Source organism: Rattus norvegicus, chromosome 19 (assembly GCF_021556685.1).
Source record: "Rattus norvegicus strain SHRSP/BbbUtx chromosome 19, alternate assembly SHRSP_T2T, whole genome shotgun sequence".
Lineage (NCBI taxonomy): Eukaryota > Metazoa > Chordata > Mammalia > Rodentia > Muridae > Rattus > Rattus norvegicus.
Genome location: NC_141552.1, coordinates 28,085,790 through 28,110,668, shown reverse-complemented (window position 1 = coordinate 28,110,668; position 24,879 = coordinate 28,085,790). Strand labels below are relative to the sequence as shown.

The 24,879-nt window shown below is 46.2% G+C and overlaps 2 protein-coding genes across 2 annotated transcripts in view; one reads left to right on the top strand and one right to left on the bottom strand.

Annotated features, from left to right (window-relative positions):
- Nucleotides 1–23,885, bottom strand: part of LOC147999334 (uncharacterized) — a 52,697-nt gene extending 28,812 nt beyond the window's left edge. Inside the window, exons 1-3 of the mRNA XM_087596590.1 lie at nt 23,734–23,885; nt 22,541–22,700; nt 21,929–22,072 (exon numbers count right to left, since the gene is read on the bottom strand). Coding sequence (XP_087452716.1) covers nt 21,929–22,072; nt 22,541–22,700; nt 23,734–23,860 — 431 coding nt within the window. The 5' untranslated portion in view covers nt 23,861–23,885. The remainder of the gene's footprint in view (nt 1–21,928; nt 22,073–22,540; nt 22,701–23,733) is intronic.
- LOC147999335 (disks large homolog 5-like) lies at nt 1,415–6,159 on the top strand. Its single transcript, XM_087596585.1, has 5 exons — nt 1,415–1,560; nt 2,626–2,785; nt 4,003–4,146; nt 4,779–4,941; nt 5,658–6,159. The coding sequence occupies exons 1-4, from the start codon at nt 1,479–1,481 to the stop codon at nt 4,930–4,932; spliced, it is 540 nt and encodes a 179-aa protein (XP_087452711.1). The 5' UTR covers nt 1,415–1,478; the 3' UTR covers nt 4,933–4,941; nt 5,658–6,159.
- Nucleotides 23,886–24,879: the final 994 nt, after the last annotated feature.

Genomic DNA, 24,879 nt, shown 5'->3' with positions numbered 1-24,879 from the left:
CTTCCTAGAGAGTGGGTGGGAATGTGCTTTCTGTACTTTCTTGTCTATTGTCTAATGTCAAGGGGCTAAGCGAGGGCCAGCTTAAAATATTCTCATTCTTAAGAAATGGCTGTACTGATATATAAATGGGGATCTTCCATATCCACTTTCTTCCAAGTCTAACAGCCATCTCAGTTTGTTGCTGTAATATGCCTGACAATGAAGGACACAGAAAAATAACTTGAGAAACAGCAAGGACATTGTAATCATATCCTGTGTCGTTATGTATGTTCTGGATGAGGTTTGTTAAAATGACAATATTGCACGAAGCTTTATATAGGACCCATCAAATTAAGGGTAACTATGCACTGTCATAGCTAAAATGGCCTGGTCTTGTGCTGTTTGTGTTTTTTATTTTCTGTTTTTTTCTTATTTATTTATTTATTTATTTATTTACTTATTGCTTTATATGTTGTCAGGAAGATAGTTCAAGTCATGGATCTGCCCCCATAGTCTGAGCTTTGCTACTAATACTGTAAACAGTATTAGTGTATTCATTCAATAAAATAAGTTGTTTTTTTTTTTTTTTTTAGTACGATAGATGCTTTTGTGTTTTCTGGGGTGATCCATGAAACAGGAGTGAAGATGCTTGTTTCTTACTCTGTCCACTGAGTTATGTCTCTAGGCTTGTCCTACCTTTGGCTGCATACCCCCCCCCACATCTGCTGACTATTAAATTTCAGATGAAATCACACTTTATAGCTTAGAGAGGCCTGTAAGCAATCCTGCTTTGGTAACTTAAGTGCAAAGAGGAGAGCCCCGCACTCAGCCTGAGGGTGCATTCTCTGGTAGATCCAATATTTCAGTTTCCTCTGCTAACAGATCACCACATTGTTGCCAGGACCATAATGAATGCAATTCTTTCTCCTAAGGAATCTGGTGGCAACTGTCAAATGTTAAGCACAAAGCTTCAGGTTGTACCTATAACACACACCCACATTGCAACCTACCCTACAGGCTATTTCTGGGTGTGATTTCATGCACCTGCACATGATGAGACAGGAGGCCTCTTTGGCTACTTATAGGAACTGGTGTGATTTCTCAGTAATCTTTAATGGGTAATATTGCTGACTGAGGAGAATTTGAGGTAGGATGAAACATTTCTGTGCAGGGATTGGGGAGGAAGCACTCATTTAGATACATAGCAATGACTTAGGTTTTTCCAATCAAGCCTAGAGCCAAATTTGGCTTTGGAAGCATGTGGTGCTCAGTGGCTATGCCACAGGGAAGTCTCCTGAAAAGGGCACATCAGCTTTTGCTCAGTACAGGGAGAACATTAGCAGGGAGGCAAAGTCTGTTCTCCGTGACATCAGCCGGCCCTTCGTGGACATTCTATTGTCTCCTAGAGAGACCTTGGAATCCCTGTGATGTCACCAGTATCGTTGTGACAACCAATTCCCTACTTTTTCTCTTAGTGTCCAAAGGATATATCCACAGACATGTTTGCCCGTCTTTGTAGGCACTTTGGGAGAGTTGATGTTGATAAAGAAGAGTCTAGAGTGAAGCAAACGAAACCTAAAGGTAATGATGGGCACAGGATATGGGGAATGTGGAGTAAGTTCTGGGCAGTGTATGTTGAGCTTCCTGTCAGGGGTGTGTGTGGGGGTCTTCCGCTGGCCTTTTTAGTAATGGGCCACAACCACTGGAACATCTCCACAGATATTGAATTCCATGATTATCACAATTCCTGAAAGTCAAGGTTTTCACATCATTAGTTTCTCCAAAACCACATGGAGGATATGGCAATGCCTATGCTATTATTGGGTGAACTTCTAGTCTTTACTTTTACAGTGCATTCGGTGTGTTAAATTGATATAATAACACCATAAGTAGTCATGGAGGGTATGACTTTTCTGAATTAAACAGGGCATCAATGTACTTCACTTTCATTGCTTCTTTAAATTTAGTGACTATCTGACAGTAGTAAGAGGGAGAGAATTGTGCTCCTGGCCATGACCTTATATTCTTAGAACTCCTCTGACTACCTCTGGCTGACGGGGCCAATCTTAGCTTCATATATTAGAGGTTCTGTGTGGCAGATATTTTTCTACAGTAGCCAAACCATATGGAGCAGGTAGAGAAAGAGCCTGTAACCTATTGGCACTTCTGGGGCATTTATCATTTCAGTAGGGGGAATTAATAAGTCTGTTGACCATGTCCTCCCCCTACATGACTTTTTAATGCAAAGTTATTGGACTAGAGTAACAGTGTAGGATATCTGAGTATGCCTGATCAATCAAGTCATTGTGGATGCTGAATTGATGATCTGACTTCTGAAACCAGAGGGGTGAGGGTCCTGAAACCAGGTTGTAGCCTGCGTATCTGATAATAATCCTGGAGAAGGCATCTCTCTGGTACTTGTAAGCCTGTGTGGGCGGGCATAGGGAACACCTGGCTGCTTACATCTCTTGGTCTCTATATAGTAGTGGGGGAACTGTGATCCACTTAGGATGCCTCTTACACACACCAAACTCCTTGCAGTGACACTGGCTTCCAAGCATGTTCTCCTATTTGGACCTCACTGTGGTCTGTGTATGCTCTATGCATTCGCCCCATGCGGGTTCACTTGTGTTCTTCTACCTACAGAGGCCTGCAGACAGACGTCATCCCCTGAAAATGTCCTAAACAAGGTGCAGGCCAACGAGGAAGAGGAGAGGCTGAATAGAGAACTGGAGCTAACTACCAAGGAGAGAAATGAGCTGACAGATCGCCTCCTTTATGTGACAGGTGGATCCATGAGCAAGAGGTATGCATTGCTCCAAACAAAGGACCTTGTTCTAAACCTCATCTCCCATAGAGAGGAGATTCAGAACCTGACCCTTACTGAGGAGTGAGTTTGGAAATGGACTCTCTGATTCTGCCTGTTGAAAATCTGAACTTGTGATCTGAGTGAAGAATTCAGGGATAAAGTCACTGGAGCATGAGTTCCCAGTGTACAATTGGAAAGCCCTTGACAGGTGGTAGCTTTGCAAGGTTCTAGGTGCTGTGAGTTTGTGGACAGTGTTTGCACTTGCTAGGAAGGTGACTGAACGCTATCATCTCATGGCAGCACCCTTAGGTGACTGGTCCCACATTGTTCATATCAATGCTTAACTAGAAGACCTGACGCTCTGGCCTGTTCCTTCTTGTCTGTGTACCCTACACTCTGAGACAGTAATGGTGCATACATTTCTATTGTTTCTCATTGTGCTCTTTCCATATTTGTCTCTCTTTCTCATTCTCTGAGTCTGTTTACTTTTCTTTTCTTGTGGGTGTGTCCCAGTTTGTGTGTCTGTGTGTGCACAGGTCTGCATGCATATGCACAACTTTTATATGTTTCTGTGTCCCTCCACCCTTGGAATTTAGGGGTCTGTTTTTGACCTCAGGATTTACCTTTATAATAGTTTCATGGAGGTTTAAGTGCTTTATTTTGGAAGCCCCACTTTCAACAGCACAGTTCTTTGCCTGTGTGGTCACATTTGTCTATACATTTGTATGCCTTGGGCAGATTATAAGTTTGTGGCAATATCTGGTCTCATCTCCAGAATTATGTGTACTGTCTGCCTCTAGAATATTAGTTATTTGGCTTGTAGCATTCCACTTGTCAAACCAGGAAAAATGAAATCAGAGGTTTCTGGATGTGTGTGTGTGTGTGTGTGTGTGTGTGTGTGTGTGTGTGTGAGTGTGTGTGTGTGTGTGTGTGTGTGGCTGGGTAAGCTCTGTGGCCTAGGCTCTTGACAGCATAACAGGTTTGAATGCAGATCCAGCCCTCCTGATTGAAAAAAGTGAGCCTGGGAACCCTTTATCTGGGTGCTTAGCTTCTGTTATCCTGGGCACACAATTCCAAGTTTCTGAAGCTGAAGAAGATCCAAATATGTAGAATTCAGAAAGTGTCCTTCCATGGCTGGGGTAGTACAGGGCACACCCTGAGTTCATATAATCCTAAACCTCGATGTTCATTGGGTTCTATCTTCCTGGGGCCAGCCCCTACTTCAGGCCAAATCCATTTTATGAAAACTTGAAGATAAAGGAGAAAGAGGTCATGTCATTACTGCACAACTTAGACACAAAGAACATTGAACATCGTGAGAAATTTCAGGAGCTCAAGAAGGAGATTAACTTCTATCGGTAAGTACTGGTCAGGAGGGCCCATCACTTGTGGAATGGCCATGTCTGCCTCTCTTTGTTCTGGACCAGAGGGTCTGCAGCTCTGGGCCCATCTCTTCTGCTGTTTAAATATCACTGTGCCGTGGGTCTTTTGGACTCAGTTTCAGTTCCATAAGAGACTGTCAGTTATTACCACAGTGTCTATGCATCTTTAGAAGGCTCTGGATAGAACTACACGGATTCAGGCATCAGATTGTTATTAGGCCAACCTGCAACTCTGGGGTCATACCAGGTTTATCAAAGCTCAATGTGTGGACCACATGGTTAGCATGACCTCCCTTGGTTCTACTGTCCTCTTGAGGTTATTTGCCGCCTAATAATTGATGTTGCCCCGATGCATTGGGCTCTCATGAGTAGTTGTAGATCCCTTGTTCTTTTGGACAGACATGGACTCTTATTGGTGCTTGGGTCACAGAAACAATTTATTCTTCCCTGGATTGGCTGTTTGCTGTTTGTGCAGCAGTCTTACATGTATGGAGATGTATTGTATGAAGTCTTTATGGGTATCTGGGTCCTGGGGGAGTTTGTGGGATTTGGCAGTTGGAATGGGAGGAAGAGGCTTCAGGATCTTACTATGCAGAGTGTGTTTCCAGCAACCTGCACAGCCGGCTCCTGATGGACCAGGCATGTATGAAGAAGAAGTTGGTCACATTGAAGCAGGAGAGCAAGGAGTTACATCGATATTTGTTTGAGTTGAACCCGAATGATGAAGAAGAACAGGAGAAGACCAGCAACCTCCAGACCTAGCAAAATGTGGTAGGAACAAGCAGCTGAGTCAGATTGACAATGTCTGATACCATTTGCCTATTGGATACACCTTTGCTTCCCCTATCACCTTTCTAATCTCCCCAAACCCAGTCAGTCACCCACCTCATGTGATATAGAGTTATTCATTGCTCTGTCTGTGCACAAGTATTCTGGGATGTTAACCACTCTTCAGAAACTGAATTATGGGCAATTATACTTCTCTGCCCTTTTTGAAACTGCAGTCCAGAAATGGTGACAGAGGAATAACATATCACATGACTGCATCTCCCTATCACAGACTGGATGCTATGAAGAGTTTTGAACGAGTTCTTGGTCGTGTGACAAAGGTCATACAGGGGTCATGTGATGGTTGGAAGCACCTTGTAGGGATAAGAACCAAGTGCAAATGGCAAATGAGTCCTGGACATTGGCTTTGCCCTGGGTATCATGTGGCCTTCTCCTTTCTTCCTGCACCCCAATGAGGTCTCTCCCCATTTCCCCATTCTTGGTTTGCACTGGTAGAGTCTGAGGAGCAGCTTGTTCTCCCACAGTACTGTGAGGGTTGCAGGTGATGTTCCCAGCCTGCAGAGATATCAGCAATGATTTCAGTGAAAAGATCAGTGCTGTCTGTCCAATGCAGCTGAGGGGACAGAAGGCAGCAACTTGATACCTGGTATGCATGTCCCCACCAAATCAGTGTCTTAATAGCTGCCTTCTCCTCCCAGGTCTCAGAAACTGCAGGAGACATGGAATAGGACGGATCCCAGGAAGACAGCCCCCTGAGGAATGAGTTTCTCTCTCAGGAGTTCCCTGTGACAACAATCCTCACAGTCAAAGACTTTTTGGGGGAATATTCTTCTTCTCAGATAATTTCCTCAATGTATAGAGACCCTAAATTTATGTATCCGTATGCCAGCCTGTCTCATTGAGGTCTTTCTCCTTTCTCATACCGACAACACCATTTGAGAGACAACTGAGTGGACTGCCTTGACATCTCACGTCCTAGAGGAGAAACAGCACTACAACTGTGTTTCTAAATGTTCATTAAGAAAATGCTGTTAAGAAATGTTTTTGGTTATGATTTTCATTGAAGTTTTCTTTTTGTTATTTCATAGTTATATATTCTTGTTACTGTTTTTCATTTTTTATACCATTTTAGTTGTTCATTTTATGCCTGTTTTTTGTAAATTGTATTCCTTATGAATAAAAATTGATTTGTAACTCTTGACTCTTAAGACCATCTTATTCAAGGGTACTTTCATCTCCTCTAGACTTAGAACTGACAGCTGGATATGGATCTTTGCATGGTCCAGTGAATTCAAAGCCACCAAGGGGTACACAGGGTGATAGTGTCTTTTTGTGGATAATGTGACTTATTTTATGGACACACACTTTATTATGTAATCACTGACATACTGTATCCATGCTGTCATGTGTTCTGCTCATCCTAGTCTATATCAGCCTACAACACACATTCCTTATTGACTGTGTTCACCAGATATTGAGTAACACACACTCATGCCTGTAGAGCTGCAGAAAAAATGACAACTTTCACAAAGGAATATAGAATAATCCTAATCGAGAACCATGTGACTCAGTTTTTCTTACAATACAGCATTAGTATTAAACCACAAAGATAATGACCATCAACGTCATTTTGGGAAATAGGTTTTTATAGGTGCTGTTTCACTTGATCATTCATATGCTGTGTTTTTTATTGTTGCTGATTATATTTATTTTTATCATTTAACTCAATGGATCTTTTTTTTTCAAATGTATGTCTGGGCCACTCCTGAGTGCATTTCCCTCATGATCCAAAAGAGGGAATAGCATTCCCCATTGTAGATGATTGTTAGGGACCATGTGGTTCTTCTGAGAGAGCAGCAGATGCTCTAACCTGGGAGTCATCACCACAGCTCCTGTAGGTAGCTTTTGTCCTTCCAGGGCATGTGCTATACTAGGTGGACACGATCACCTCCCATTTAGGAGAGAGATCTCAGGAGATGTGTATGTACAGGTGGTTGAGCAGTGCCTGCTCAATGTGGTAGGCTGCTAGGCAACCAACGGAACCCCAGCCCTGCTCCACCTGCATTCTTCGAGGCAGAGTTTCTATAGCCCAGGATGGTCTATAATGCATCATCTACCTATGTCTTTTTTCCACTAATGCTAGGATGAGGAGCATATGTCCTCCACACCCTTCTTTCCAAACAATGAACATTCTCATGGTCTGGTTATCACATGGCCATGAGGGAGGTAAATAACACTCAGCCAAAACAGAGGCGCATTGCCACAGTCACACAGACAGCCTGGACAGATCTGACGCGATCAGCACCAGGTTTGACTGCCACTACTTGAAGCAAGGTCCTCCAGTGTTAGGACAACCATTCAAACAGCAAAGAAGGAACCTGTTCCCAGCATCCGAGGAGTGGGAGACCCAGAAACTCATGTGTCAATGTGGCCATTTGGAAAATGGAAGTGGGGAGGCAGGGAAGCAGGCAGAACTGGACACAGTTGCAGGGACCCAGGCAAAGAGGGAATATTGGGGCAGAGTCCATGAGATGTCAGTAGGCAACAGGCCAGCTGGGACTAGTGTGGGTACAGGGCTTCTAGTGTGGGTATGAGAGGAGCAAAAGTAGCAATGGTCAGATTCTGATGCAGCATAAAGATGGGAAGGAGCTTAGATCGTCTCAGTGTCGTATAGGGACATTATAGACACTGATGGGCAGTGTGGGGATTGCAGGGTCCCTTATAGTGGTCTCTGCAGGTGTCAGGGCTCTGTCAGACCTATGACTATCAGGCAGGCTCTGAGTGCAAGTGAGAGTCACGGGACAGGCCCTGTGTACAGCCTGGTTTGGGGACATTTCCAGGTGCCCATGGACTGCAAAATAAAGGCAAAGGACACAGGGAAGCCAGCAGTTCCCATGCACAGGACATAAATACTTGTAGACCTTTCTAGAATTTCCATAGAACATCTGTCACTAGTCCTCACTATAGAAGGCACCAGCATTCTGCCCTCTACTTCAATTGGTGAGATAGCTAGTCTAACTCCAGCAGTAAGGCCTCAGGGAAGACAGTAAGAACTCACAGGTGACCTCTTTTACTATTGAAACAGGCTCTTCCTGTGGAGCCCAGAGTGACCGTAGGGTCCTAATTCTCCTGCCTCACAGTGACTGTAAATTCAAATCTACCTTCAAGAGCAATTGATTCATAGCACAGGGGGGAAGATCAGATTAAGGCTATCTAAAGGCCCCAGGGTGGTAGGATTACCAGGGTCCTAGTAAGTTTCTCCAGCCTTAATTACAACCTGAGTCAGTCCTGCTGTGTGGGATATCGCCTGCTGCCCAGTGATATCACAACTTGGAATTCTTTGTCAAATATAAGCTGTTATGGGAATGAAGTAGCCACACAATAAACACTGGTCTGGATACTCCTAGGTCAAGAATGCCCTGTTGGAAATGCCTTGGACCGCACCATTTTACATTCTGGATCCTTTTGGCTTTTTAGCAGATTTATAAATAGAAAAAAGAAAAATGGGCATAGTAATTTAAGCCTATGATCCCAGTCATGGGAAACTGAGTCAGGGTGATGGAAGACTGTAAGTTCCAGGGCAACCTGTGTTTCAAGAAAAAAAAAAAGGCATGGTGAAGATTCCACTCAAGTAGAAACCAAAAGGCTTTCACATGGGGCCTGCCATCCACTGGTCAGCACTCCCATCGTCACAGCCACAGGGAGACACTGGGGAACATTTCCCACTGTCTCTCTTTGGGATGCAGTCCACCCCATGATTCTATGTGAGGAATGCCCCAAAGGTTGCATCATGTGAGGGACCTAGATAGTTCCAGGATTGGGAGAATTCAGGAGTTTATAATTAGGGATGATCTACAGCTATGGCAAAGCCTTTTCCCTCCACATGGCAGCCCCAGGTTTGGCCCCAACAGTAAAAATAAAATCCCCCCAAAATAATGCCAACAAAATATCACGAAGCCTAAACGTCTGACCAGTCTCCTCAAAAGTGCACAGGAACCTGACTCCACATTTAGGACCCACTATGGCCTCTGTGACCTGTGAGAAGGGATCTAATATGGGAATTAGTACAGTATGACTTGTCCTTATGGATATCTTTGGTGACAATCACCACCTGACCCCTGAAAACCCATCTACCTGGGAGGCTCAGCATCATGTCACCAAAAAAGCCCAGATCCTAGGGCCAGCATGGGCAGGAGGTGAAGAAAGTTTGTCTCTCGTGAACATCAGTTGCTGCTCCTGGCCTGACTCTATCCTCAGGAGACAATGTCGCCCCAGAAAGTGTGGGTGTCAATGGCTCTTCCCAGGCCAAGGCTGGGATACTGCTTAAGTTCCACAATGCACAGCAGTGCTCACTCTAGAGCTAAATGTTCTACAGCTGAAAGGGGTGGGTGCTCTGCTGGCCATGCCCCTCCCCTGCAGTATTTAGTGCACTCAGAGTGGTGCTTCAGATGTGAGGGACTTCTTGAGGCTACTCCCATGGAGAATGGCAGATTCATCAGAACGGGGCACAGGGTGAGTTCAGAGCACAGCTGGGAGGAATTTAGGGATGCCAAGCCATGACTAAGACCAGATCCTGGGCTGACAGGCAGTTGAGCTGGAGAACTGGCATCCAAAGAGTGACTACCTGAATTCCTCTTAGACCAAAAGCCCTGGATCTGAGCTACTTTGCTGCATTCTCCTGAGCAGGATCCCAGACCCAGCTCAGAATCGGGGTTGTGCATGGACTTTGGTGCTGGCAGCAGGTGGCTTAGCCACAAAGTGCCCAGCTTTCCCATCTGTGCCCACTCAAACTCCTCTGTTTCATTTTAGGTGTGTTTGGTATAGTTTTAGACAGGGTATCTTGTAGCAGCACAAACCTGCTTTAACCAACAGTGTAAGGTAAAAGCAACCCTGAATTCAAGATCCTCCAATCGCTCTGTCCCAAGTCCTGGAATTAAGACCTCCAGCTGTCACCATTTTACTTCAGCATAGGATACATCTGTGTTAGAGTGAGCTTTGGAAATACTGGAGTTCCTTAGAATTCAGGTTTCCTTAATTCTTGACAGGAGTTTTGTGATGATGCTGATGAGAGAGTCAGGAGTTAACACTGGGAGAGGTAACAGTCATGGCAGCCCTGAGTGCACAGTGAAAGTCAAGACAGAAGACAGGGACAGCATACTCAGATGGACAAAATAAATAGTTTTTAAAAATCCTTTTCTTAAAAAAAAAAACTCTTCTGTGACACATGATCATTGTGTGATTCCAAATGTTGCTAAGTCAGTACAGTCCTATTGCTACATGGTGCACCAGTTGTGTCAGCCTTGGTAGTAGAGTGGCACAGTTGAAAAGTTGCTGGTCACAGTGACCAGGCAGCCTAGAAAGCTAACCATGTGCAGAGAAGGCTGTGCTGTGTCCTAGTCCTCTACCCCACAGTGCCCCTCATCTCTACGAGCAGAGCAAAAAGAACAGATGAGGAATCTTCCAGGTTTCTTTCCTCTTTGATTGCCTTACTAACCTAGCCCTGTGCTACATGTAACCTTGTCACATCCTCTGTCCCATCCCTAAGCCCTCATACCTGTCAGATAAGACAGGGATTTTGCTTTGGGGGGAAGCTCTAGTCCCTCTCTGTCCTAAGAGGCTCTGAACCATCGCTGAAAGAGAGTCCTCTGAGGATTGAGGGACGTCCATAGCCCGTGCTCTGACTTCCAGGAAGGTTTGAGGAAGGGGGTCCTCTTCCTGTGGTTCCTCTAGTAGGAACAGCCCACACTTGGGCCCAGCTCCCACTGTCAGAAAAAGGCGGGTGGCTCAGGTCTTTGCACAGCTCTCCACCTGAATGAACAGTGCATCTCTCCTCTCTCTCTTGCAGGAAGTCTCCAGTCTCTGGTGCAGGTGCTGTTCCCAAGGCAAAGGAAAGGAAAGTGCTAAGTGAGGGTTCCTGGGATCCTTTAATACATTGTCTGCATTGTCTTCATTAATGTTTCTGTTTAATTTTTTATTCCATGTGTATTGATCTCCTTGTAGGGGTGTGCATGCCAAAGCATGAGTGTTGAAGGTAGAGGAAAATCCATGGGAGTCACTTTATCCTACCATGCGGGGTCCCAGGCTCTGCTCTGTGTCATTGAGCTTCTTTACAAAGAGCTTTCATGCTGAATTTCTTGCTGGCTCTGATTTCAGGGAGAGCATCTCATAGAGCCCAGACTGGCCAGTAAACTACTGATCATCCTACCTCATGCATTGCCATCTACTTCATGAAAGGTTGAGTTATTGACATGAGGAACTGGGGATGGGCAGATGTGCATGACGGAAGCTATCTCGGCTCAGTGGCATGCTTTTGGGGACAGATAGTTTTCATCACTGAAGTGTCCTTTGAGTGCAGTGCTCCTCTGGAGAGAAGGAGTTTCTTTTGCCAGGGCATCAAGACAGGACTTGAAGGTGGAGGTCTGGAGGCCAGGCCTGCATTCCTCTTCAGAAGCTGCAGTCCCCACTCAGGACAGTGCTTTAGCACAGGGTCACATATCCAGTTCTACCCTGAGACCTGCTGAGTCACATGCAGTTTGTGCTGAGAAGCAAACTGGGGTCTCCTGCAAGGGCAGTGAGTGCCTCTCAACCACTTACTCATGCTTTCCTTAATTGTACACTCGAGTGGGGTGGGCATCACATATGCAGGGGTCAAACACAAATCAAGGGAGTTTTTTCTCTTTTTGTATCAGAGAGGGCCTAAGGATCAAACTCAAGCCCTCAGGATCGACAGTGATGCCTGGACCTGGTGCGTTCAGGGTAGGGGATGAGTGTTTAGTCCAAGGGATGGAGCCCAGGACCTCACATACGCTAGGCAAGTGCCTTATCACTGAGCTACATCCCCAGCAGATGTTGGTTGCAAGAGAACTTGGGCCCTCACCATGCCAAAGGAGCACTCTCTGACTTAGTGGCCCCAGCCTGGTAGTCTTGTTTGTAACCTCTGCTGTGTTTGCATGCTGCCTGAGCTTATTAATATAGCCACATCCTCAGGGTGACAAAAACTTCATGGAGACTCCCACTGTCAGATACCTGAAGACAGGTTTCAAAGAGAACAGGTAACCAGTGCAGAAGTCTCACAGTGTTCATGTGAAGTACATGGAATATAAGTCCTAGATGACAGAATGCTCAGAACACTGGTGTCCCCACTGTTGGAAGTAACCAGGACCACAGATCCCAGTCTTTCATCACACCTGAAGACCCCTAGCTGGCATGGTGGCACATACTTGTCATCCCAGCACTTGGGAGGCTTAGTCAGGAGAATCTCCTGAGAACAGGAGTAGGAGGACAGCCTGGCCAACCCCTCAGGTGTTACCTGCAGGTCTAGTTCCAGACATAATCCTAGCATGCAGTCATCCCCGGCCATGCAGGGAAAACATCATGGCACACCACGAAGCCAGTGAGGCCCATGTTGCTTGACTGGGCAGCTACTTGTTAGCCATAAGGACTAGGGCTCAGAGTGCCCAGAGGCTGTGAGACTGAGGGTTTCAAGGACCCAGCAGCAGGCCAGATGGTCTCAGCCTGGACTCGATACTGAAGAAGGAAGGAGCCCTGAGTCCTGGGCCAAAGCTGTTAGTAGCCCCATGACCTGGGCTGCAGGTGGCTGCTGGGGTCAGGAGCAGTGTCTTAGTGGGTCCTGCTGTGGTGAGAGAGAGCAGCAGAACTTCTGGAGGATAGAGAGGGAGCAAAATAGAATGGGAAGCCAGTGTAGAGATCTCAGAGTGTTTGTGTGAAGCAGAGCTAGGAAGTGGGTTGCAGGGGCAGGGGAGCAGCAGGCTGTGCCTGTAGAGATGAGTCAACCCAAGGGTGGAGTTGTCAGAGCCCAGCAGCATGGGGTGGGAGAGTATCTCAGGGGAGGGGCTCCTGTCCCTCCAGGACAGTCTCCATCAGAGACTGAAGGGCTGAGCCTGAGAGGCGAGGGGAATTAGGGATGAGGGAGAGACTGGAGAGATGTGGGAAAAGAATGCACCTAGGAGTGAAGCAGGGCCCCCAATGTGGGATGGCTGAGGCCCGACAGAGTTGGATGTTGCTGATCCTACATTGGGCCAGGCCAGAGGGCCCAAGCTCCAGCAGCCAGAAAGGAAGCCAAAGTGTCTGAGGAGGCCTGCATCAGATTGAGTCTCATGAGGGTCCCACCAGTGGCCAAGGCAGGATTTGTTGAAAGCAAGGTTGTAGGTATAATTGTCCTCACCTCAGAAGGGAATAGGTGGCCATGGCTCTCACAGGTACTGACGGTGCAGGGACAGGAGACCTATGGACTGACCTTACTGCCACAGGGCGGCTGAAGGCTCTTGCTGCCTTCAGTTTGTGGTTGTATTAACCTGGTAGCTTCATTTCTTGAGAAGCTTGGGTGGATGAGGTGTAGCAGATCAAGGTCCAGCTGAGAGGAGGGATCCAGAGTGTTCCATGGCTGGCAAACAGGTTCTGAGATCTGGCCTGTGCACTCAGGCCAGTGTAACTGTTTGTCTTAGCTGCAGGCTCAAGAGGGTTGAACTGACCCAGGATCAAACACCACATGTGCCCTGTGTTTTCCAAGCTTTCTCATGGTTGCAAGCTCTGGGCGAACTCACATGGACTTTTCCATCATTCCCTGAGCTCTAGGTGACTCGGATGGATCATGGAGATATCTCTAAGCCTATGCCAGCACAGCAGTGACATCATGGCAGTGTCCTCTAGGGTTCCAGGACTGGATCTTTTTTTTCTTTCTCTGCTGATATAAGGAATAAGACATCCTATAAAACAAGGCCAAGTTTTCCTAGAGTTGAAGCCCAGAACACACAAGACTCCCCCAGGGATGGGCCCATCCAAGAAGGTGTGGGATGTTTTGTGGCTTAGGTTGTTTCACGGTGAGTGACATGTGTCTAAGACGGACACATGTAGCTGCTTGGGAGCTGGGGATGTCATGGGACCCCCTAGATCTGACTCTGCAGATGACTGTGAACATCCATGTGCTGGGATCTGACCTCTGGTCCTCAATCACTGAGCCATCCCACTGGCCCCTGGCTGTCCCTTCCTAGAATGTTTCTGTATTTCCTCCTACTTGATGCCTTGATGCTGGCTCCTAGCCCAATGGCCTACATACCAGATGAATTCTATAAATATCTTATAAACACTAAGTATCCTGTGAAGGGTACTAGTGCCCTGTTCATAACAGGAAGGTTGAGGAATCCAGTCTGCAACAAAGAGAAGGCCGGGTGCTTTTCCTGTCATTCAGCATGAAGGGCCAGTCATGTTTTCATTGTAGCGTCCTGGTTATGCTATGGGTCTTCCTGGTGCAGCAGTCCTGTTCTGTGACAAATGATGTGTCTCCTGCAGGAGGAAGAGTGGTCGAGTCACAGTACCTGCAATATGACAAGAAAACGAAAAAGGTGATGAAGTCCTTGACTCCCAGAACCACAGGAAATGGGTTAGGTGGAGGGCAAGTAGGGAGACAGCTGAATCCTGAAGGAAACTGTTGGGACCTTTGCCAGGTGCCTCTGTGACATCCAGACTTGGACACAGGGATGAGTCTGGGTAGTCTAACATCAGCGTATATCAGTCTCCATGGTCTACGGCCCCTGCACCTCCTCACTGCTCTTCTGGCTTTGGAGACCTCAATTTTGCCAAGCCTTTTCTTCAACACCATCCCCTTAATCATCCAGGTGGCTCCTAAGAGACAGGCACTGACAGCAGACATTTGGTATGGATCACAGGGGAAATTGTCATGGGGCTTTGTGCCATCCTACCCAGAATGCTGTGAAAGGCCCCACTTTGGTGGTGTTCACTTCTGGAATGTCCTGTGTGATAGTTTCAGCTGTGAATAACAAGGCTAGCAGTTTCTACTGCTGCCCACACAGGCCTCCAGCTCCCTGAAAGCTGCAGTGCTCACCTAGAAGGAAGCACATTCAGGACAGGGAGAGCCCTGAGGAGCTCAATCAGCTTCCTGGTCATCCCTGCAGGGACACCTCACCCCTGCAGTGTGTGGTCATCCCTGCAGTGACACCTCACCCCTGCAGTGTGTGGTCATCCCTGCAGTGACACCTCACCCCTGCAGTGTGTGGTCATCCCTGCAGTGTGTGGTCATCCCTGCAGTGACACCTCACCCCTGCAGTGTGTGGTCATTCCTGCAGTGACACCTCACCCCTGCAGTGTGTGGTCATCCCCTGAGTGACACCTCAGCCCTGCAGTGTGTGGTCATCCCTGCAGTGATGCCTCACCCCTGCAGTGTGTTGTCATCCCTGCAGTGACGCCTCACCCCTGCAGTGTGTGGTCATCCCTGCAGTGTGTGGTCATCCCTGCAGTGACACCTCACCCCTGCAGTGTGTGGTCATCCCTGCAGTGACACCTCACCCCTGCAGTGTGTGGTCATCCCTGCAGTGACTCCTCACCCCTGCAGTGTGTGGTCATCCCTGCAGTGATGCCTCACCCCTGCAGTGCAGACCTTTGGGCCTGTGGCCTTCAGGTTCCGGATTATCTGTTAAACTCAGTTCATAATCAGAATGTTTTGTGTTCAGCCTCTGCCTGGACTGTACTCCAAGAAGAGTTCAAGGGTTTCTGTGGCAACATCTAGCGACCAAGCCTTAGCAAAAGGATTCTCACATCACCCTGCAGGCAGATTCCCATAGTCATCCCTAGTCCATTTAAGCTGCTGCTGAAGATGCCTTGAAGGCATAGCCACAGCGCCCCCGTGTGTTCAGAGGTGATGTTTTCGTTCAGGAACCTGATGCTGAGTCTTCTCCTAACCCAGCAGGCGGTCCCTGCATCAGGCTGGAGTCTTGAGTTTCTGTGTTGTCCTGATACCACCTGCTGTGTTCTCCTGGGGCAGAATGGATCTCAGAAGGTCTGGGCCAGTCTCACTGGTTGAGGATTCTTGCAAGGCCTCATCTCCAATTCCTGAGGGAAGGTGTAGGTTAGTAGAATGCCTGGATTTGAAATTCAGTGTTTTCAGATTTCAGGATCGGATGAGGGGTACTCAGCATGTGCATGTGTCCATGTCTCTGTATGCATGCACATGCAGGCCAGGGATGGACACCAGCAACCTTCCTCAGTCACCCTACCCCTCTCACACAAAGGAGCTCTCACACAGAAGCTGTGGCTCACAGATGAGGCTGGTCAGGCTTAGAGTCCCAGAGATTCTTCTGCTGTGCTTCAAAACTTTGAATGTGTGCGTGTGTGTGTGTGTGTGTGTGTGTGAGAGAGAGAGAGAGAGAGAGAGAGAGAGAGAGAGAGAGAGAGAGAGAGAGATATTCTACCAGCTTGTACAATCATGCATGCACATATGGATGCCAGAGGGAAATATCCGGTGTCTTCCTTTTCGAACAGGGTCCTAATCAACTATCAGGTCTCTATATCTTAATATGTAGCAGGGGTCCCAGCGTGAGCATAGCCAGGGCATACACATGCTTGGCTGTCAGGCAGGCAAGAGGCAGAGATCTTGTTCTATTCTTCATGGTTAATGCTCTTAGTGCCCTTGAGGGCCTGGCGGACACCTGCCTGGAGACGGCTGGATCTGATGCTGGCCTAGACAGCCAGGGCTATTGATGATGGATGCCCAAAGTGGCCCTCATTCTTGGCAAACTTCTCTCTTCTAGTCTAAATGTGCTTGGGTGTTTAATGCAAGGACTGGGTTGTAGTTTTCCTCTTCCATCCTGCTGCCTCCTTGTTTTCTCCAGCGGGTCACCTGCCCTAGTGAGGAAAGAGAAGTGTGTGAACCACAGCACCACCCGCCCATGCTTCTGCTTGCTGCTCTGTGGTATCTGTTGATGGAGAACCGTTCCTGTGGTGGTCGGTCCCGTTGCTGTTTGTGAGTTTTGAGGATTTACGTCAGTGTAGTAATGTGCACAGTCATCCTGGGAAACACCACAGGAAGTTGGTCCCCAGATTTCAGCACACAGAAGCACAGGCCAGAAGAGATGCCCAGGTGTTGAAGGAGGTCCGGTAGATGTGCTGTTAGTTTCCTGTGTCTGATGCATGATTGTCCCTTGCTTAATAAAATGTATACACAAAACTCTTTAAGTGTCCCACTGACCTCTGAGAAAGAACATCAATGGGAAGATGGCTTTGAACTCTTAACTCCCTGTTCCTTTCCTCATAACAGGTTTCTGTAGCAGCCAAAGGAGAGAAGCCACCTGAGGGAAGGAAGTCCAAGACAGTGCCTAGGAGCAGAAGTAGGGTCTGGCTGTAGAGGGGACAAGTGGCTGGGTATAGGGACTCTAGGATCAGAAAAGAGGCTGTCTGGCATCTCCCACAGCAACGAAGACAGTCACGCATAGTCATGCTCAAAGGCCAGTCTGATTCAGACTGTCCCGCATTTCCCAGGCGATTATAGATTGTGTCAGGTAGCAGTTGAAAACTGGCCATCAGGGCATGATTCAAGTGTTTATTAAGGTATCATGGCATCAAGGATTTATGAGGACATAGCCATATGTACACAGAACGACTTGCAAATCCAGAGAGCAGGGAGGGAATAGCCAGGAGCTCCTCCTTGGTGCTGCCTTAGGGGTTCTACAGAAATCCCAGTGGCACTTGGGAAGTGGAGGCCATATCAATTCGGGATTGTGGCCACATGGGGAGAGTGAGACCAGCCATGTGCTGTGGCATCAGAACACTGACCAGCGATGACAAAATGGAACATAAAACACTGGTTGCTCAGCTTTGATACTGCTGACTGCTGACGTGGCCAGGGGCCATCCGGTTCACCAAAGGCTCAGCCAACAGTTGTCTCTCCACTCAACAAAAGTCAAAGAGTGGCCCAGCTCCAGAACCAAATGTGTGCCCACATTGCAATGGCTCCGGTACTGTTTCACCTCAGCTGCGGAGATCTCAGGATCCTTGAGTGTCCAGCACGCACACACCCGAAAGAGACAGTCTTAGGGGTCTTAGGCAGCACTGAGGGTGGTGAGCCTCTGCCTCACGGCTGAACGGCCCTGACCTTAGCATTGTTTGGGCACAAGAGAGCAAAGTGATGGGGACAGACAACCTGCAGTCTACCATGCTGGAAGGGCATGACTAACACTGATTGATCACATACATGTGACTACTGAAGCTTTTCCTGCTCTCTGTAGTGGTGACCTTACAGAAACCATGCACACCCACCCGGTTTAGACTGTATTAAAGTAGCCACCATTTCAGGGTTCCCTGCATGGTACCATGGGACAGTAGTAGCATGAGTCTGCATGTATCTCGACAGTTTTCACTAGGGACTACACACACACACACACACACACACTTACTGACATGGTGCACATTCTTTGCACACAGAAGAAAGTGAGTAGTAATGAAAACACACCAATAATGGAATTGATGGAGGGAGCTGTGGGGAAGCTGGGGCTTAGAGTTACTTAAAGGCCCTATGCAGGCTCTCCTTCTGTTGGAGGAGAAACTTCAAGTGCAATGTGGTTCTTTATTTTTTTTCTCTAAAGCACAGAGGGCTAGGGTGGATCACAGGGCTTTGAGCATGTTCGGCAAGAACAGTAACACTGAATTAAATCCTAGGACAGGAACCTATTAATCTTCTACAGAATTACAGAGCAGCCTGGATGAAGACTCTCAGCTGAAAAGGTGGACATCTCAAGACAGGCACTGACAATGGCTGACAGACTTGACTGAAGACTGGAAATGTTTTGCTATCTCACAGGAAAAGAAGGCCCCTCCCACTACACTGTACTCTAAGGACAGTTTATGCAGGTTAGGATGACATGAACTATTGTCTCATGTCACAGATGTCAGCACAAATTATCCAAGGTATTGTATGCCAATGGTAGCATTAACAGAACAAAGCACACAGTGTCATGAAGACATAAATTATGAGTTTGTGTAGCAAGACCCAGGCCTCTTCCAGGTTCTTAGATAGTAACTGAGAACCTCAAATACGGTAGTGATGTGATAGTGTGGTGTGAATCTAGTTACAACTAGCTTCTATTGTGACACAGATGACTCTTTTTGTGTCATGTTCAGCTTATGATGAATGACTAGACCTAAGCATGAGAGTAACCAAATACTACATTGCTTCTCTAGCTGCTGAGCTTTTAAAAGCGCTGGGGTGACAGCAAGCTTTTGTGGACACACTGGATTGGTTCTTCTGTACTTTAACTCTCTGAGTCACCTCCACTCTCAGCAAGTTAGATCAATTCCATAAATTGGAAATCAGTCACCTGGAAAAAACACATTCTCAATACGATCCAGATTGGCCATGGAAATAGGGTAGCTTGAACTGTCCCACCTCGGTTGGGCTTGCACAGGCCTGCTCTCCAAAAGAAACCTGTGTTCACAGCTGCAGGCTGCATTCACTATGGATGTTCTTGAGGTTCCTCCCTAAACTGCTTAGATTAAACTAATTTTCTTGCTAACAATCAAAAAACTGATTATGCCAATCTGGCCTACAGGAAGCTAGTTTCTATTCTGTATTTTGTCAGATGTGCATAATTCATATGGTCATCATTGATAACAGCTGAAAGATCTGCTCTAATATGGACACTAAGTGATGCTGGAGGATGATCCTGACCCACAGTGAGCAGTGGGGACACCAGAGCCCTGTAGGGATGTCTGGCAAGATAACACGTTGAGCACGAACGGCTCAGTAGGTTCCCTGTGAATACACATCTCCTGAGATCTCTCTATTTAATTGTAGGTGATCCTGTCCACCTAATACAGGACCTCATGTGGAATAACAAAAGACACCTGCAGGAGCTGTGGTGATGACTCACAGGGTAGAGCATCTGCTGCTCTCTCAGAAGAACCACATGGACCCTAACAATTGGGTAAAGTGTGTCAGTGATTACATCACAAAGTGTGTGTCTGAGACACAGCCACATTCTCCACACAAAAGACACTATCACACTGGGTACCCCTTGGTGACTTTGAATTCACTTATTAGCCAAGGCTCCATGGAACATGCAGAGATCCATCCGTAGCTGTCAGTTCTAGGTCCACAGGAAGGGACAGAACCCTTGAGTAAGAATGATGGTCTTAAGAGTCAAGAGATAGAATTCAATTTTTATTCATAACAAATACATTTTTACAACAAAACAGGATTAAAATGAATAAAAATATTTAAAAATATTTGAAAGTAAAAATAGTAACAAGAACATATAAATATGAAACAACAAAAAGAAAACTTCAATTAAAATCATAACAAAAATATTTCTAAAAGCATATTCTTAACGAACATTTAGAAGCACAGATGTATTGCTGTTTCTCCTCTAGCACACATAATGAAAAGCGGTCTCCCAACTTGAATCTCAGGTGCTGTTTTCAGAGAAGAAAGTAAGACCTCAATCAGTCAGGCTTGCTTAGTGGTATATAAATTTAGGGTCTCTAAGAAATGACAAATTAACGCAGAGGATGAATATTCATCCAAAAAATGTTGTTACCATTCAGGATGTTGGTCATCAGGGACACCTGAGAAAGCAACTTATTCTTCAGGAAGCTCTCTTACTGGGGTGTGTCCAATTCCAGCTCTCTTGCACTTTCTGAGACCTGGGAGAGGAAGGCAGTTTTTCAGACACTGATTTGGTGGGGAAATGCAAGCCAGCTGTCAGAATGCTGCCTTCTACCACCTCAGTTATATTGGACAGTCGACATGGACATTTTAAGTGATATCATTGTTGCTAACTCTGTGGGCAGGGCAAAATCTCCAGAGAGCCTCACAGTAATGTGGGCTGCCAATATGGGACCCAGACATATACCAGTGCAAACCAAGAACAGGGCAATGGCAAGAGACCTCATCGGGTTGCAGGAAGAAAGGAGATGTCCATATGTCACCAAGGATAAAGCCAATGACAAGGACTAATTTGACATTTGCACTTGGTTCTTATCCCAAAGGTGCTTCCTACACAAGAGGTCACATGACCACAGAGTGTCATTTGTCAAAGAACCAAGAAATTGTTCAAAACTCTACATAGGATCCAATCTATCACATGGATATGCAATAATGAGATATGTTATTCATCTGTCACCATTTCTAGACTGCAGCTTCAAAAAGAGCAGCAAAATATACTTGCACAATAATTCAGTTTCTGAAAAGTAGTTAACTTCCTAGAATACTTGTGCATAGGCAGAGCAATGAACAATTCCATTACATGAGGTGGTTGGCTGGTTGTGAGTGTAAATTAGAAAGGTGGTAAGAGAAGCAAAGATGTATCAAATTGGCAAATTTTATCAGATATTGTTAAGCTAACACATCTGCTCGTCCCTACCTGATAATGCTGGTTCTGGCCGTTGATGGTCTTCATCTTTCTTGTTGAAGTCAACCAAATATTTCTGGTTCAGTGCATAATCAAGATGTATCTCCTTGCTCTCCTGCTTCAGTGGGACCAACTTCTTCCTACATGTGTTCTCCATCAGGAGCTGGCTGAGCAGGTTTCTGGAAATACAGTCTGCATAGTAAGATCATGCTGCCCCTTTATCCCATTCCTACTCCCAAGTCCCACTAACTCTACCAGGTCCCAGATACCCATGAAGACTTAATAAAATGCATCTTGATACATATAAGGCTGCTGCACAAACCATAAAGAGTTAATTCGGGGAAGAATAAATTGTTTGCTTGGCCTGACACCAATTAGTGTCCACACCTCTGAGAAAGAACATGGATCTACAACTATCCATGAAAGCCCAATGCATGGGGCCAACATCAATTAGTACTGGGCCAACACCCTCAAAGGGGGTCAGTAGAACCAAGAGAAGGTCATGCTAACCATGTGGTCCACGCACTGAGTTTTGTAAAACCTGGTGTGACACCATAGGTCCAGGTCAGCCTAATAACCTTCTGCTGACTTCAATCAGTACTGTTCTCTCTAGAGCCTTCTTAAGATGCCTAGACAATCGTGGGATGAGTAACAGTCTTTTATGGAACTGAAAACTGAGTCCTAATGACCCTGGCACACTGATGGGTAAATAGCACAAGAGATAGAACCAGAGCTGACAACCGTCCAATCCAGAACAAAGAAAGTCAGAAATGGCCATTCCACAAGTGATAGCCTTTCTGACCAGGACTTACCTAGAGAAGGTAATCTCCTTCTTCAGCTTATGGTTGTTCTCATGGACCTCAGTGTTCTCCATCTCTAAGTTGTGCAGAATTGACATGACCGCCTCCTCCATTCTCTCCAGGTCTTCATAATATGGATTTGGCCTGAAGTGTGGCCTGGCCCCAAATGATAGAATACAATGAACATCGGCATGTAGGAATATATGAACTCAGGGTGGGTCCTATATTACCCCAGGCTGCTGCCTGGATCTGCCAGCACTCAGTCCCCTGCCTAGCAAGTACAGAGACTCACCATAACCTCACTGCAATTACAATCTTGCAAAGCCACCAGCTGTCAAGGGCTTTGCAAATGCACACTGGGAACTCACTCTCCCTGACTTTATCTCTGAATTCTTCATTCAGACCACAAGTTCTGCTTTTCAATAAATGGAAGCAGATGAGTCCATTTTCAATCTCACTCCTCAGGAAGGGTCAGGTTCTGAATCTCCACTATATGGTAGGTGAGGTTTAGCACAGGGTGGTTAGGGAGGCACAGCTTTCTAGAACCCAAAACCTTAATAGGATAAGAAAAAGGTGACCTTGCAGACCCAGGAATGAAACAAGAGCATTTGGAGTGATTCATACCTGTTCTTCATGGATCTCTCTGTCAGAAACCTCAGGCGATCTCTCAGGTCATTTCTCTCCTCGGTAATGAGCTGCAGCTCTTTAATCAGCCTCTCCTTTTCCTTCATGGCCTGATTCTTGCTTAGGTCAGTGCCAGGGGATGATGTTTCTCTCCCAGAGTCTGTAGGTAGAAGAACACAAGTGAACCTGCATGGGGAGAATGCATAGAGTGTACATAGACCACAGTTAGGCCTAAACAGGAGAACAAGCCAGGAACCCAGTGTCACTGCTAGGCGATTGGTCTATGCTTAAGAGACCTCCTCAGGGGATCTCAGTTCTCCCACTTCTCTATAGAGACCAAGAGATGTAAGCAGCCAGGTGTTCCCTATGCCGGACATCACGTGCTTACATGTACCATGGAGATGGCTTCTCCAGGATTATTATCAGCTGAACAGGGTACAGCTTGGTTTCAGGACCCTCACCCCTGTGGCTTCAGAACTCAGATGATAAATTCACCATCCACAAAACTTGAGTGATTGGAGACACTCAGATGTCCTACCCTGATAGTCTAAGCCAACAACTTTGGATTTGAAACGCATTTCCAGGGAGGATATATTCAACAGACTTATCAGTGTCCCTATGTGAAATACCAAATGCCCCAGAAGTGCGAATAGGTTACAGGCTGAATCTTGGTCTACACCTTCCAAATAGTTTTGGTATTGTAGAAAAATTTTTGTAACATACAACCTCTAATACATAAAGCAAACGATGACCCTGCCAGTTAGAAGAAATCAGAGAAGGTCTAAGAACATAAGGTTATTGCCTGGAGCACACTCTCTCCCTGTTCCTACTGTCAGATACCCACTGTATTTAAAGAAGCAATGATAGTGAAATACATTGCTGCCCTGTCTAAACTCAGAAAAGGTGGACCCTCCATGACTCCTGATGGTGTTATTATATCAATGTAACAGAACAAATGAACTGAAAAGTAAAGACTAGAATTTCACAGTATAATAGCATTGGCCTTACCATATCCTCCCAGTGGGGATGGGGAAACTAAAGTTCTGAAATCCTTGACTTTAAGGAATTGTGATATTCGTGGAAATTCAATTCCTTTTCAGATGCTCCAGTTGCTGTGGCCCATTGCTAGAAAGGTCAGCTTAAACCTGCAGCCACCCTGGCAGGAAGCTCACAATACACTGCCCAGAACTTACTCCACATTCCCCAGAAGTGCTGTCTTTGTCCATCATTACTTTGAGACGAAAGGCCAGACTCCTTCACTCTAGTCTCTCCACAATCGATGTTCCCCCTCCCAAAACGCTTGCGAAGACGGGAAAACATGTCTTAGCTTGTAACCGCCAGACTCAGACTGAGAGAAACTAGGGCACTGGTTGTCACTACAACACTGGTGACATCACAGAGGATGCCAGAACTCTCTAGGAGACAATAGAATGTCCAAGAAGGGACAGCAGATGTCATGGGGAGCAGACTTTGCCTCCTGCTAATGTTCTCCCTGTACTGAGCATAAGCAGAGGTGCCCTTTCCAGGAGACTTTCCTGGGGCAGAGCCACTGAGCATCTCCTGCTTCCAAAGCCAAATTTTCCTCAAGGCTTGATTATAAAAAACCTTAGTAATTCCTATGCATCTAAATGAATGTTTCCTTTCAAATCTTTCCCAAAAAATGTCTCATCATAACTCACATTGTCCTCATTCACCAATGTTAGCCATTAAAACTTCCTGAGATTTCACACCAGCTTGAATATGCAGTCAAAAGTTCTCCTGTCTCATTCTGTACGAGTGCTTTATATCACATCAAGAAATAGTCTGCATGGTAGGTTACAACATGCGTGTGTGTTAGGGGAACACTCATGAAGTCATGTGCTTAGCAATCGACAATTGCCAGAAAATTCCTTAGGAGAAAGAGTTGAAGTCTTTAAGGTGCTAGGAAAAGTGTGGAGACCAGTTGGCAGAGGAAAGTGCAATCTTGGAGCCACCAGTGAAGGGAACCTCATGCTGGTGGTGGGGTTCTCCTCTCTGCACCAATGTCGACAAAGGAGCACTGCTCACAGGCCTGAGTAAGATGTACCATGAGCTTCTATCAGAAAAATAAAGTAGTCAAGAGTTATAGGAGGTGCACAGAAATGTCTAAAATGAGGCTATGAACATCATTAAGTGGATAGAGCAAGGTCCCTGCACCTGTACACTGGGAAATGGCCACCACACCAAACACAAAAGCATCTATCATAGTAAAAAATGAATACTTTATAGAATGCACACACTAACATTGATTGATCACATACATAGTTCAAATTTTGGGGGCAAATTCATGGCCTTAACTATCTTTGTCTCAACTTATATAG